General features: G+C 40.2%; 2 protein-coding genes across 18 annotated transcripts in view; one reads left to right on the top strand and one right to left on the bottom strand.

Moving 5' to 3' along the window:
• The window catches only part of RAD51B (RAD51 paralog B), a 715,946-nt gene extending 705,071 nt beyond the window's left edge, over nucleotides 1–10,875 (bottom strand). For 2 of the 10 annotated variants that reach the window (XM_053224609.1, XM_053224608.1), the window contains exons 1-3: nucleotides 10,394–10,870; nucleotides 6,104–6,214; nucleotides 3,604–3,717 (exon numbers count right to left, since the gene is read on the bottom strand). In XM_053224609.1, the coding sequence (XP_053080584.1) occupies nucleotides 3,604–3,717; nucleotides 6,104–6,187 (198 nt within the window). In that variant the 5' untranslated portion in view covers nucleotides 6,188–6,214; nucleotides 10,394–10,870. Of the gene's footprint in view, nucleotides 1–3,603; nucleotides 3,718–6,103; nucleotides 6,215–9,696; nucleotides 10,347–10,393 lie in introns of those variants that run through there. The other 8 variants (XM_053224612.1, XM_015068434.3, XM_053224607.1 and 5 more) reach the window with 7 other exon arrangements.
• Nucleotides 10,876–10,898: 23 nt separating this feature from the next.
• ZFYVE26 (zinc finger FYVE-type containing 26) overlaps nucleotides 10,899–12,221 on the top strand; it is a 92,583-nt gene continuing 91,260 nt past the window's right edge. For all 8 annotated transcript variants that reach the window (XR_008299487.1, XR_008299486.1, XR_008299484.1 and 5 more), the window contains exons 1-2: nucleotides 10,899–11,043; nucleotides 11,536–11,812. Coding sequence is in view for 2 of the 8 variants with exons in the window: in XM_015068431.3 (XP_014923917.3) it covers nucleotides 11,619–11,812 (194 nt within the window). In the remaining 6 variants the exon portion in view is untranslated. The remainder of the gene's footprint in view (nucleotides 11,044–11,535; nucleotides 11,813–12,221) is intronic.

Genomic DNA, 12,221 nt, shown 5'->3' with positions numbered 1-12,221 from the left:
TAACCATTCATTCATTCATTCATTCCACAGATACTGAGTACCTGCTGTATGCCATATACTATGATAAACTCTGGGAATATAATAGTACCAAACAGATAGTTTCTAACAACTTAAAGTTTACAGTTTAATAAATCTATATATCAAATTCAAGGCTCTTCTGCTTCTGTGAGGAGGTATGAAGACCAGCATATTAAATATATTAATATTTATGAGTTATAAATGTGATGACTCCTGTGTAATCTCACCCATTAAATTCTTAGATCAGTTAAACCTTGGGTTATCACATTTTTCTAAGGCTACATTCAGCTACATTAAAAAAAAAAAACAGAAAAGCTACAGAACAAAGTCATGTGGTATGCATCTGATTTAGAAATGCCTCAATATTGTCTACAATCTATCATCAGGCAACATCAGTGGGCCTGGGGACACTTTATCAAACATGTAAAGGCAGCCCAATCTGTCAAAATTAAAGTATTTCCTTTGCAACGGTTAAATGCACTAATCACAATAGATTTAGTGACACAAAGACTAAAATGAACAAACAGAATAAGACTTCAGAAATTATAGTATGTACATAAATGAGACAAAAAGGAGTATCTTATTATGATACTCCACCAGTTTTTCTTCTACTTTGGTGGCTGCTTCTTCTTAGACTCATCATTATCTAATCTGATCTTAAAATGCAGACTTCACTCAGGACTTGGTATTGGATATGCTTATCTCATTACCATATTTACACTGATGACTCCCAAATGCATACTTTTACTACAGACGTCTCCTTCACACTCCAGGCCCATATATTTAACTGCCTGTTTGCATCTCCAATTGATGTTTCACAAGCACCTCACATTCAACAAGTAGTAAATTATGCCTCCCTCAAGCCTGACACTCTTACAGCATTCCTTATCTCAGGAAGTGGTACTACCCAGTTTCCTAAAGCAAAAATCAAGGAATCATCTGTCACTTTCCTGTACCTCATCACCACCCACAGCCAAACAATCACCAGTCCTCTTCACTGTACCTCCTAAATTATCTTTCATCATAACTGACATTATGCCATCTGGGTTAACACCATACTAACAATCCATGTCACGATCACTTTCTGTTTAGAATACAGGAATAGATACCTAGATGGTCTTCATCAATATTTCCCTTGTAGACAATCACTTGTCTACGTTCAAGACTGACTTTTTAAATATACATATTAGATTATACCCTTTTATGACTTCTCATTGCACGCAGAATAAAGTCTGAAATCCTTTACATGGTCTGCAGGCCCCACGATCTGACTCCTGCTCACTTCTCTGACTTCACCTCTGAGCCACTCTGTTCCTCACTGCTATGTTCCATCCACACCAGCCTGATTTTACTGCCATGAAAGCATATGCTCCTTCTCTTCACAGGACCTTTGCATTCCTGCTTCCACTGCCTGCAAACTCCTCTCTGCTCACATCCCTTCTCAACTTGGCCTAATTCTCCCCTATCCATCCTTCAGGTTTTAGCTGAAGTGTTGCTTCCTTGGAGGAGACCTTCCTGACCCCTAAACTAAGTAATGTTCCCTGTTATTAAGTTTCAGAGCTTTTTATAATTTTCCTTCATAGGACTTATCATTACTACAACTAATCATTTATGTAATTATGTGTTTAATGTCTGACTTCTCCCACTAGACTGTAAGCTGCATGAGGAACATTACCATGCTCACTCTAATATCTCCAGGACCTGACAGAGTACCTGCCACATGACTGGCACTCAATAAATACTAATTCAAGTAATATATAACTGAACAAAAGACTCTTCCCTGGAAAAATGAACTAAGGCTAAGCCAATGTTTAACACAAGACTCAAATCTAAAGAATCCTACAAGAGTGAATGCACAACAAAGGGAAAAGATGGCTTCTTGAGCTCACATTTGGAATGGTATTGACACTGCATTCCAAATGCGAGCTCAAGAAGCCATCTTTTTGGTGGCTTTGGTGGTATTGATACCGCAGCTGAAGTGGTGGTGCAAGTGGAGCCCAGAAGTGAATTTCCTCCCCATGCTCTCTTATTTAATTCTCTAACTAGAAACATGACGTAGGTATTGACCAAACACATAGAATGACATACCTCAAATTAAAACACTTTGTTGGTGCTTTACAACTTTCAAAATAGTAACAAGTTAATTTAAACCTCATCACAGAATCATCACTATCTTAGTTCTCTTACTTCTCCCATAAAATACAGTGAGCTATTCAAAGCTCCAAGGTCAATGACAAAGCTAAGACAGTGCCAATTCCTAACTCTGATTTGAATTCTCCTTCTGACTATTCTGGCTTTGAAGTATTTTCTTAGATCACAAGCTAAATCTGAACAAAAGGAAATATTTTTATCTATTCATTAATTTCAGAAGTTTCAAATGACACTAACATCCCTTCCTTCCTACTTCACAGAATTGAACTCCACTTTATTGCTCAGTGGTTACCAAATTTCGATATAAGATAGTAAGGTAAGTAATCTACAATCCACCTAAATAAATACATTTGCAAAGCACTGAAGTGCACTGACTTCTAGGCACTCTTATTCTGGGAAAACAAGATCTTTTCTACCACGCACCAAACCTACATTTTGAAAAGCTAACATTATGACACAGAAAGTATGAAATAATCGTACTTGATGAGAATTTGTTATAAAAGACTTTTAACTTTCTCAAGAGAGAGAAAAGTTTTAAAGTATTATTTATTCAATCAATGAGCAGTGTAAATCCACTATGTGTGCTTAATAATGTAGACTGATGATAATAAAAGTTGGTATTACAGAGACAGGGGCATTCTAAAATTATGAGTGTATTATAATTTAACCGTGAAATACACAAATCCTATGCAAACAAATAAAAGACAAAGATGACCTTTTGAAATATCAATATTGGCTACAGAAAAAAAAAAACTTCCTGTTGCTTCCTCATTCCATTTTTAGGAACTGTCTCCCATGAGCTTACAAACTACATAAATTTTTCACATATATTCTCATTAAAGGACCAGTCCTATGGTGTAAGAGTCAATATTTTTTTTAATGTTTATTCCTCCATTTTTGAGAGAAAGAGAGAGAGAGAGAGAGGCAGAGACAGAAGGAGACACAGAATCCCAACCAGGCTTCCTGGTATCAGTGCCCACAAGCTGTGAGATCATGACCTGAGCCGAAATCAGAAGTTGGACATTTAACCAACTGAGCCACCCAGGCACCCCAAGAGTCAATATGTTTTTTAATTTTTTTTAACATTTATTTATTTTTGAGACAGAGAGAAACAGAGCATGAGTGGGGGAGGGACAGAGACAGAAGAGAGACACAGAATCCAAAGCAGGCTCCAGGCTCTGAGCTGTCAGCACAGAGCCCATTGCCGGGCTCAAACCCATGAACTGTGAGATCATGACCTGAGCTGAAGTTGGACACTCAACCAACTGAGCCATCCATGTGCCCCAAGAATCAATATTTTTGAGATGTTCATATCTATTTTTAATTTTGCCTCATCTCCAAAAAAATATTTTAAATGAGATAAAGGATCATCTCAAAATAAGTCATAATCAAAACATAATATATATAAATATATATGTATATATGTATATGTACCGTTTGCATCTGTGGGGCACAGGCTCTACTGACCATACACAGAAGTTCATGGACACCTCGATAACTAAGGCCAGTCATCTTCATAAGTTCCAGTGGGGAAAGACATAAAAAGTCCTAGAGAGACATAAAAAGAATATTTTAAAATATATGTGCAACAAAGATACTGGAATTAAAAGGAAACTTTCAATGGACACTGCCCATAATTTACTGCAGATTGAAGATTTATATATTCCTTATAGTATTTCCCCCATGTATGACTTAACTAAAAGATATGACGATATAATCTTATCTTCTAATTCTCTAATTCAGTTAGCATATACCAGAGGTCACACCAAGTAACTTCACATAGCAGCAGCCTCCAACCTAGGTGTATATAAACACTGCCCTGTGCTGCAGTTTAGGCACAAGTACCCAGAAAGTGTCAGGTTGAAATGAGTTTCTTACTGAGCTATGACAGCATTCAGGAAAAGTATTTATTGTCTAAAATATTCATTGTCTCTATGACAATAAAACAGACTATGGAATGAAATGTTAAATCTCATACTTTTAAGAGTGTTTCCAAGTATGAACATGAGGATTTTTTTTTTTTTTATTTTTATTTATTTTTTTGAGACAGAGAGAGACAGAGCATGAACGGGGGAGGGTCAGAGAGAGAGGGAGACACAGGATCCGAAACAGGCTCCAGGCTCTGAGCTGTCGGCACAGAGCCCGACGCGGGGCTCAAACTCACAGACCGTGAGATCATGACCTGAGCCAAAGTCGGACGCTCAACCGACTGAGCCACCCAGGCGCCCCGAGGATTATTAAATGTATAATAGAGGAACCAAAAATACCACTAATACACAAAGCAGTTTTTTTAAATTGTAGTATGCTCTGAAAATCTATCTCATTAAGGATTAAATCCTAATATAAAACATTAAGTCTAGGGGCACCTGGGTGGCTCAGTCAGTTAAGCATCTGGCTTCGACCCATGATCTCATGGCTTATGAGTTCAAGCCCCACATCGGATCTCTGCTGTCAGCACAGAACCTACTTCGGATCATCTGTCCCCCTCTCTCTCTGCCCCTCCCCCCTTCTCTCTCTTTCAAAAATAAACAAACATTAAAAACAAAACAAACAAACAAAAAATGTTAAAACTTATTTAACCTCCTAAGAGGGAGCTGCTTCACTACTGTGCCTAAAATGCAACATCTGCTTTATACATTTCTCTCGTTACATTGATAAGGATTCTATTAATTTCTCTTGCTTGCAAGAGACATTACCCATTTTGAATACTGTCTCTTCATTTGAGTCTTATTTCTCATATAACTGCAAAATTTCTTTCAATTCGACGAAACTTCTCTAGAATCCCAAATAAATAGCACGAGTATACTTCACATTATGCCATAAGCATTCTCCCCTGACCCAAGCAAAAGTATAGGAATTTAGGTAAATGAAATCACATTTGATACAACCTAAGTGGCCTGTTATTTTATTTTTGAGAGAGAGAGCACAAGCGGCAGAAGGGCAGAGAGACACAGAGACAGAAAGAGAGAGAGAATCTTAACCAGGCTTCACATCCAGCACCAAGCCCCACAGGAGCCTAATGAGGGGCTCATTCTTAAGACTCTGAAATCATGATCTGAACCAAAATCAAGAGTTGTAACTGACTGAGCCACCCAGGCATCCCAAGTAGCCTGTTATTTTAAAATAGCCTATGGAGAAGCACCATCATTCATTTTTTTTTAGAAAGTTAAATTTTCATATTTCAGGTTTAAGAGTTATTAAGGTATATTTAATATTAATTTGTACTCTGGGAATGCAAGCTGGTGCAGCCACTCTGTTAAACAGTATGGAAGTTCCTCAAAAAACTAAAAATAGAACTACCCTACGACCCAGCAATTGCACTACTAGGCATTAATCCATGGGATACAGGTGTGCTATTTCAAAGGGACACATGCACCCCCATGTTTATAGCAGCACTATCAACAATAGCCAAAGTATGGAAAGAGCCCAAATGTCCAATGACGGATGAATGGATAAAGAAGATGTGGTATGTACACACACACACACACACACACACACACACACACACACAATGGAGTATTACTCAGCAATCAAAAAGAATGAAATCTTGCCATTTGCAACTACGTGGATGGAACTGGAGGGTATAATGCTAAGTGAAATTAGTCAGTCAGAGAAAGACAAAAATCATATGGCTTCACTCATATGAGGACTTTAAGAGACCAAACAGATGAACATAAAGGAAGGGAAACAAAAATAATATAAAAACAGGGAGGGGGACAAAACAGAAGAGACTCATAAATATGTAGAACAAACTGAGGGTTAATGGAGGGGGGGAATGGGCTAAATGGGTCAGGGGCACTAAGGAAACTACTCCTGAAATTATTGTTGTACTATATGCTAACTAATTTGGATGCAAATTTTAAAAAATAAATAATAAAATTTAAAAAAATTTTTGCACTCAAAATTTCTTAGTGAGAAAGTAAATAAATTTTACCTGACAGGTAACAATTTGATGTCTGTTCAGACGGTCACACAGCTCTTGTGATAAGCCCACTCTTCTGAGCTTCTTGCTACCCATGCTTTCAGATGCAGCAGAAAAAGAACCCTGAAAAGCATTAGAAAATACCATAAGCAATAGTAGATAGGCTACCAAAACACACTACAAAATAAAAAATTCTTCAAGCTTCTTCATGTGTGAAATGAAATGTATAGTATTTAAAATATTACTGATAAAATAAAAGCTGTAGAATCTTTCTATGTCTGTCAAACATGCACACAAACAAGACAACATAAGAATGTGCATTTCACACAGTTCTTTTATATTTATTACATGAATATAAAGATATCACTTCACATTTGCATAGCATCTTAAGATTTTCAATGTATTTATAAATTTTATTTGGATGTATAATTAACTTTCAAGGAATATTTCCAAGCAGCACTCCTTAGAAAGTCTTTACTGTCAGGGCACCTGGGTGGCTCAGTCAGTTAAGCATCTGACCCTTGATTTTGACTCAGGTCATGATCTCACGATTCAGGAGATGGAGCCTCGTTGGGCTCTGCACTGTCAACATGGAGTATGCTTGGGATTCTCTCTCTCTCTCTCTCTCTCTCTCTCTCTCTCTCTCTCCCGGTCCCTCCCCTGCTCATGTGCTCTCTCTCAAAATAAATAAACTTAAAAAAAAAGTCTTTACTTTCATTGCACTGTAACAATAAATTTACTGAGCACCTACTATGTACAGGAGGCACTGTTCCAAAGCTTTATATAAATTATAACATTTAATCTTCTCAATAGCCCTATAAGGAAGGTTGATTATTGACCCAATTTTTACCTATGAGAACACTAAACTCTAGATGTTAGCTATTCCATTGTCACCAGAAAAAGTAAATGGTGGATTCAGAATTTCAACTCAGGAAGTGACCCTAAGATTTATCCTCTTAACCACTATACCCCTACTACAAGTCCATAATCATATTTAACCTCTCCTTTTTCTATGAGCCAGAACAAACCTCCGAATCAAACGAGATATTATTATTTCAGGTCTTAATTACAAACTGAAATGTGTTTTTTTTTTTTTGTATTAGCTGCTCACATTCTCACATGCAAGAAATTTCACTCTTACTGCTGAACCTAAGACTAAATGAGACTCATGAAATATGTGCCTTCAGTGAGCTAGAACACAATCACGGTGATTCCTTTCATAACACATGCAGAGAAGAGGCTGTGCATCTCGCTGAGATGACAAGATACCCTCTGGATAGAATAGAAACAGCAACTCCATTGTTCCAGGAGATAAAGCAATATTGTTAACAGAAAAGGAGTAACATTTTGGAACAAAATACATAGTACTGAAAATGTAGATAACCTGTTTATGCCCAAATTTCTACATAAAATCTAAATTCTCTGCATCAAATTAATTCTCTCCTTCCCTCTCTCCCACTTTCTCTCACATTCATGAGCCTATGCATACGCGCATACACACACACACACACACACACACACACACACACACACACTTCTCATAAGCACAAAATACATCCCTCTCATTTCCCTCAGTGGGAATTGTACCGATTCGTTTCCTAAATAGTTTACCAAGTGATATCTGCTGTATCATTTCTTAGTGTCTTTATAGATCAGGTAGTTCTGAGCAATAACACCATATAGGCTGATACATTCAATCAAAAAGAAGAACCCAAACTACCCGGACTTGTTTAACAATAACCAACTCTGCTATCTCAGCCTTCTTAGGGCCACTCCCATCATTTGCCTGCACTATTGCATGCTGCCTCTTGTTATTCCCTGCACCATCAAAAAAAAAAATTTTTTTTTGCTCCTTCAGGAGACCCTTCTTAATCACACACTCTGCTGAGCTGCTGGGCTCTGGTGTAAAGAATCATTTAAACATACTCCTTTCCCTTTGGGAACTCACAGTAAAAGATGAAAAGAGATGTATACACAAATTATCACAGTCACACGGTAAGTATCGTCATTTGCATTTAAATGTGCCAGGAAGAAGCACCAAACTGGTCTGCGAAAGTTAGGTCAGTGCTCCAATCCTGCCGGAGGTAGCTACCTAAAACTTTGCTCCAATCCTGTCACTTTCATCCTTTAAAACTACCCATGGGACCATTAGGGCACGGGATAAATTCCACACTTCTTAAGATCACATAAAGACCCTTCATAAACTGGTCTCTCATTTCCCTCTCATCCATACATCTGATGGCAAGGCCCAGATCCTGCCTTCCTGGCAGCTACTTCCCCTCCTGGGGTCTTCAATTCCTCATCTGTAAAACAAAGGTCATTCAAATATCTACCCCAAAGGAATGTAGTGAAGGTTAGAAGATTTGGATGGTGCCTCACACACAGAGCTCAAGGTTAACAACCATTACCATATCAATTCTGTCAGCAAAACATCATCTGTTGCCTCACTTCATCCGCTCTCCAGCCACAATACTGTATATTGGTAGGTTACACAAGCGCCATCCTGACTCCGACTTTCCTGCACAAACCTTGTCCCCAAGTCAATCTCTTCCAACCCAGTGTTTTCATCATACTTTATACGTATTTGTTGCATAATCTTATTAACGTATTATTACGGCTTGTTTCTTCCACCAGAGACTGTTAAATTCCTGCTCTGTGTGTGTGCGCACACATATAATCAGGGGTGAGGGAAGATATTCCATCCTGAAGGCTGAAACCTTTCCTCCTCAACAAAGTAAAAATCCTCATGAAAGATGTTCAGTGAAATCTGTTTGTAAGTAACGATAATAGCTAATATTTATTGGACCCTTATTACGTGCCAGGTACTGTTCCAAGAGCTTCCGATGTTTGACCCCTTTTACAGACTAATACTGAGGCACTGAGTTGAAAAACGCGTGAAGGGGGCGCCTGGGTGGCTCAGTCGGTTAAGCGTCCGACTTCAGCTCAGGTCATGATCTCGCAGTCTGTGAGTTCGAGCCCCGCATCAGGCTCTGGGCTGATGGCTCAGAGCCTGGAGCCTGCTTCCGATTCTGTGTCTCCCTCTCTCTCTGCCCCTCCCCCATTCATGCTCTGTCTCTCTCTGTCTCAAAAATAAATAAAACGTTAAAAAAGAAATTAAAAAAAGAAAGAAAAACGCGTTAAGTCTAACAGCTAGCAAATGGTGGAGTCCGCATTCGAATCTAGACATAGAACTCCAGATTCCACGCTGTAACTACTCTTCTTCAACACCACAGGCGAGGGGACCCCAATGTTCCCTTAAGGACCGGCTCCCCCGCCGAGACTCCCAACAGCCGGCAAATGGGAGGGCGGAGGTGGGCATCAAGAGGCGAAAACGTCACTCTAGAATCCCCTAAAAAGAACTTTTTTCTAGCAAGGAGCACAGTTCCAGCATCCCCCACAAAAGAAGGCCAAGAGCCCCCATATTTGCGGCGGAGTTCCCGTTATCATGCCTCAGGCCTAAGGGGGGAGTGTACTGGACCAAAGAGGTTTTCTCCGCTACCCCGAAAGTAATAACACAGAAAGGGGCCCAGAGAGGGGGCAGGAAATAATGAGCGCACCCCATTACCCCCCCCCCGAATGTCCCCCCACACGAATCTTTGCAGTACCGGGTAGGCAGCGTCCAACTTTCAAAGTTTCCCCCCACCCCTCACAGTTCCCCGCGGAAAGCGCCGCAAAGCAACAACCCAAATGCCGATTGGGCTGTCACTCGAAAGAAATATCCAATCAGAGGTAGGAAGAGTCCCAGGTTGATTCCACTGCTTGCTGGGAATTGTAGTTCACACCAGAATCCGTCACTGAGTCCCAGTTTCTCAATATAATGATTATCAAAATCAGGTAAAGAAACATCTGCAAGGAGAAAATTAAGCCAGGAAAAACCTTGCTTGGAATTGTCTCTTTTATTTTTTTTTGTCACTACATTTAAAAAATGCATAATGGACCAGAAAGACATGTTAGTTTTCAGAGAAGAGTTAAGAATTCACCTATAGTAGAAGAGGTTTGGAAGAGAGCTGGGATTGGTTTGGGTTTGCTTTTTTCACCACACTTTGGAGGTGAAATGGTTTGGAAATACTTAATGAAATTGCTCAAGCTGAAAACACACAATGGGGAAACGTTAAGAGCCTGTAGTTTAAGACCATGAGGGGAACCACCGAAGTTTCGGTGTAAAAGGGAACTGTTACTTTAAGACTGGGTTTCAGATTACAGTTCTGTATTTCCGAAAAAGTTTTTGCTCATCCTTTGCTCTCAGCTCTTCAGTGCATACTTCCATCTTATAATTTAGCCTACTGTATTCTAATTACTTACCTGCACTTGTTATTAGACTGTGAACTCGAGGACAGGGTCTGCAACTTATTCAGCCTGAAAAGTAGGACCTAGGACACCGTTCAATTAACGATTGTCGGGTAAGTGAGCAAATAAATCAATGGAGTTAGGCAGAAAATGGGAATTCAGAACGCAGGATTCTGCGATTATAACAGAACCCAAGTGGATAAAATAGCAATGGAGGAGCATCCAGGTCTTCTTCCTCTGGAAGAAGGCCTGGCAAAACACTGTCACCGGCGGGCGCTTAGTAAAAGCTGACTTCAAACGCTATGGAGTAAAAGAGACATGAAAAAAATCAATGAACACTGATATTTCTGCCACCCGCCCCGCTGAACGCAGAACTGAAGGTATCGAGCAGAGGAGTGGTCAAAACTGAAAGGAACGATCCTCAGCCAGGTAGCTGGTTGACTCCGCAGGTCCTAGCTTTCTCCAGTCCGAAGAGGTGGCGTCACGTGACCCAAACAAATATGGCGCCTTATTTGTATCGTCCCTCCATTGACCAATAGGAGTAGCCGCTGTCAGTCGTCCCACCCCACCCCTCCCTCCGGCAACCTCCCGAATGGGATCTATCACCTGACTGGGCTCAAACATGGCTGCGCTGGAAGCTCTATTGCTTTGGGTACCAGGAGCAGGTGAGTGTAAGGCGCCCCAGAGAAGGTGGGGGCGTTCACCACGACCCCTGTAGGGAGCGTCCCTGCGATCCAATCTCCACCGTCCTCCAGCTCTGACACACACTCATCTGATGATCTTCACTCCTCCGCCTTAAGAGAGGGCTCAAACTAGGGAGGTTCCTGCTGCATTTCTCATACTTAGGGAGGCGACCACCTGGGGATTTGGAGCCGGACTGGGTCTAAAGTTAAGTGGGGAATATGAAAGAAGATTTGTGGGTCTGCGCCCCGAGCTAATACGACTATTAAGTTTAATTAAATATTGGATGTGTGTAGAGAGATGGGATCCACCCCTCGGGGAAAGGTGGAACTTCTCAAAAAAAGATAGTAGCACGTCAAATCAAACAAAACGATAATTAGGGAAGTAAGTCCCGCTTTTCCCAGCCAGTCTAGTAGTTACTAGTTTGTCTAAATATAGTGCGTTCCGTTTCTCCTCAATGTGTGTATTGTTTCCAGGAGGCGCTCCACGAATGAGAAAATTGACAATGTGTTCTGCGTAATTCATCTCTTTCTATCTCCCTGCACTCTGTGCTGGGAAAATGCATCATCCATTTGGAAAAGAGGAAATTGCTTCTCAGAAGCAGCTTTTTGGGTTTTTCTGTGAGTGCCTTCGCAGAGGAGAATGGGAGCTGGCACAGGCATGTGTACCTCAGCTACACGAGGCACAAGGGGATATCCCAAAGAAGGTGGAAGATATACTTCAGGCGCTCGTGGTGTGTCCAGATCAGCTGAGGTAAGGGATGTCTCTTCTTCCCAGGAAGTTACAGGGCAGGAGACACAAGGTCAATATTTGGGCTCTGGTCACCTACTCTCACCTCCTCTCTGAAGAATTAGCAGAGGCAGAGTGTATTTCACATGCTCTGATAATTTACCTGTATGATACATGTTTATTAATCGGTGTTGGCTTTGAATTATCATCTGAACCAGCATTTAATCCTGGACAGCAAAGTGTGCCTGAAACCACCATCTTGATTATTATCATAAAAGTAGATGGTGGAACTGAATTGAAAAGCATTTTCTTTGCCTCCAGAAAAGCAAACGCTGCTCTTTTCTTGCTTATGATGTTGTAGTTGTAACAAAAGACTAGAAGTTAATTTACTTAAGGTTTTTATTTTGAAATAATTATATAAATATCAAAAATT

This window comes from Acinonyx jubatus, chromosome B3 (genome assembly GCF_027475565.1).
Source record: "Acinonyx jubatus isolate Ajub_Pintada_27869175 chromosome B3, VMU_Ajub_asm_v1.0, whole genome shotgun sequence".
In the NCBI taxonomy this organism is placed as follows: Eukaryota; Metazoa; Chordata; class Mammalia; order Carnivora; family Felidae; genus Acinonyx; species Acinonyx jubatus.
Note: the sequence above shows the minus strand (reverse complement) of the source record. Positions and strands in the feature narration are given on the sequence as shown.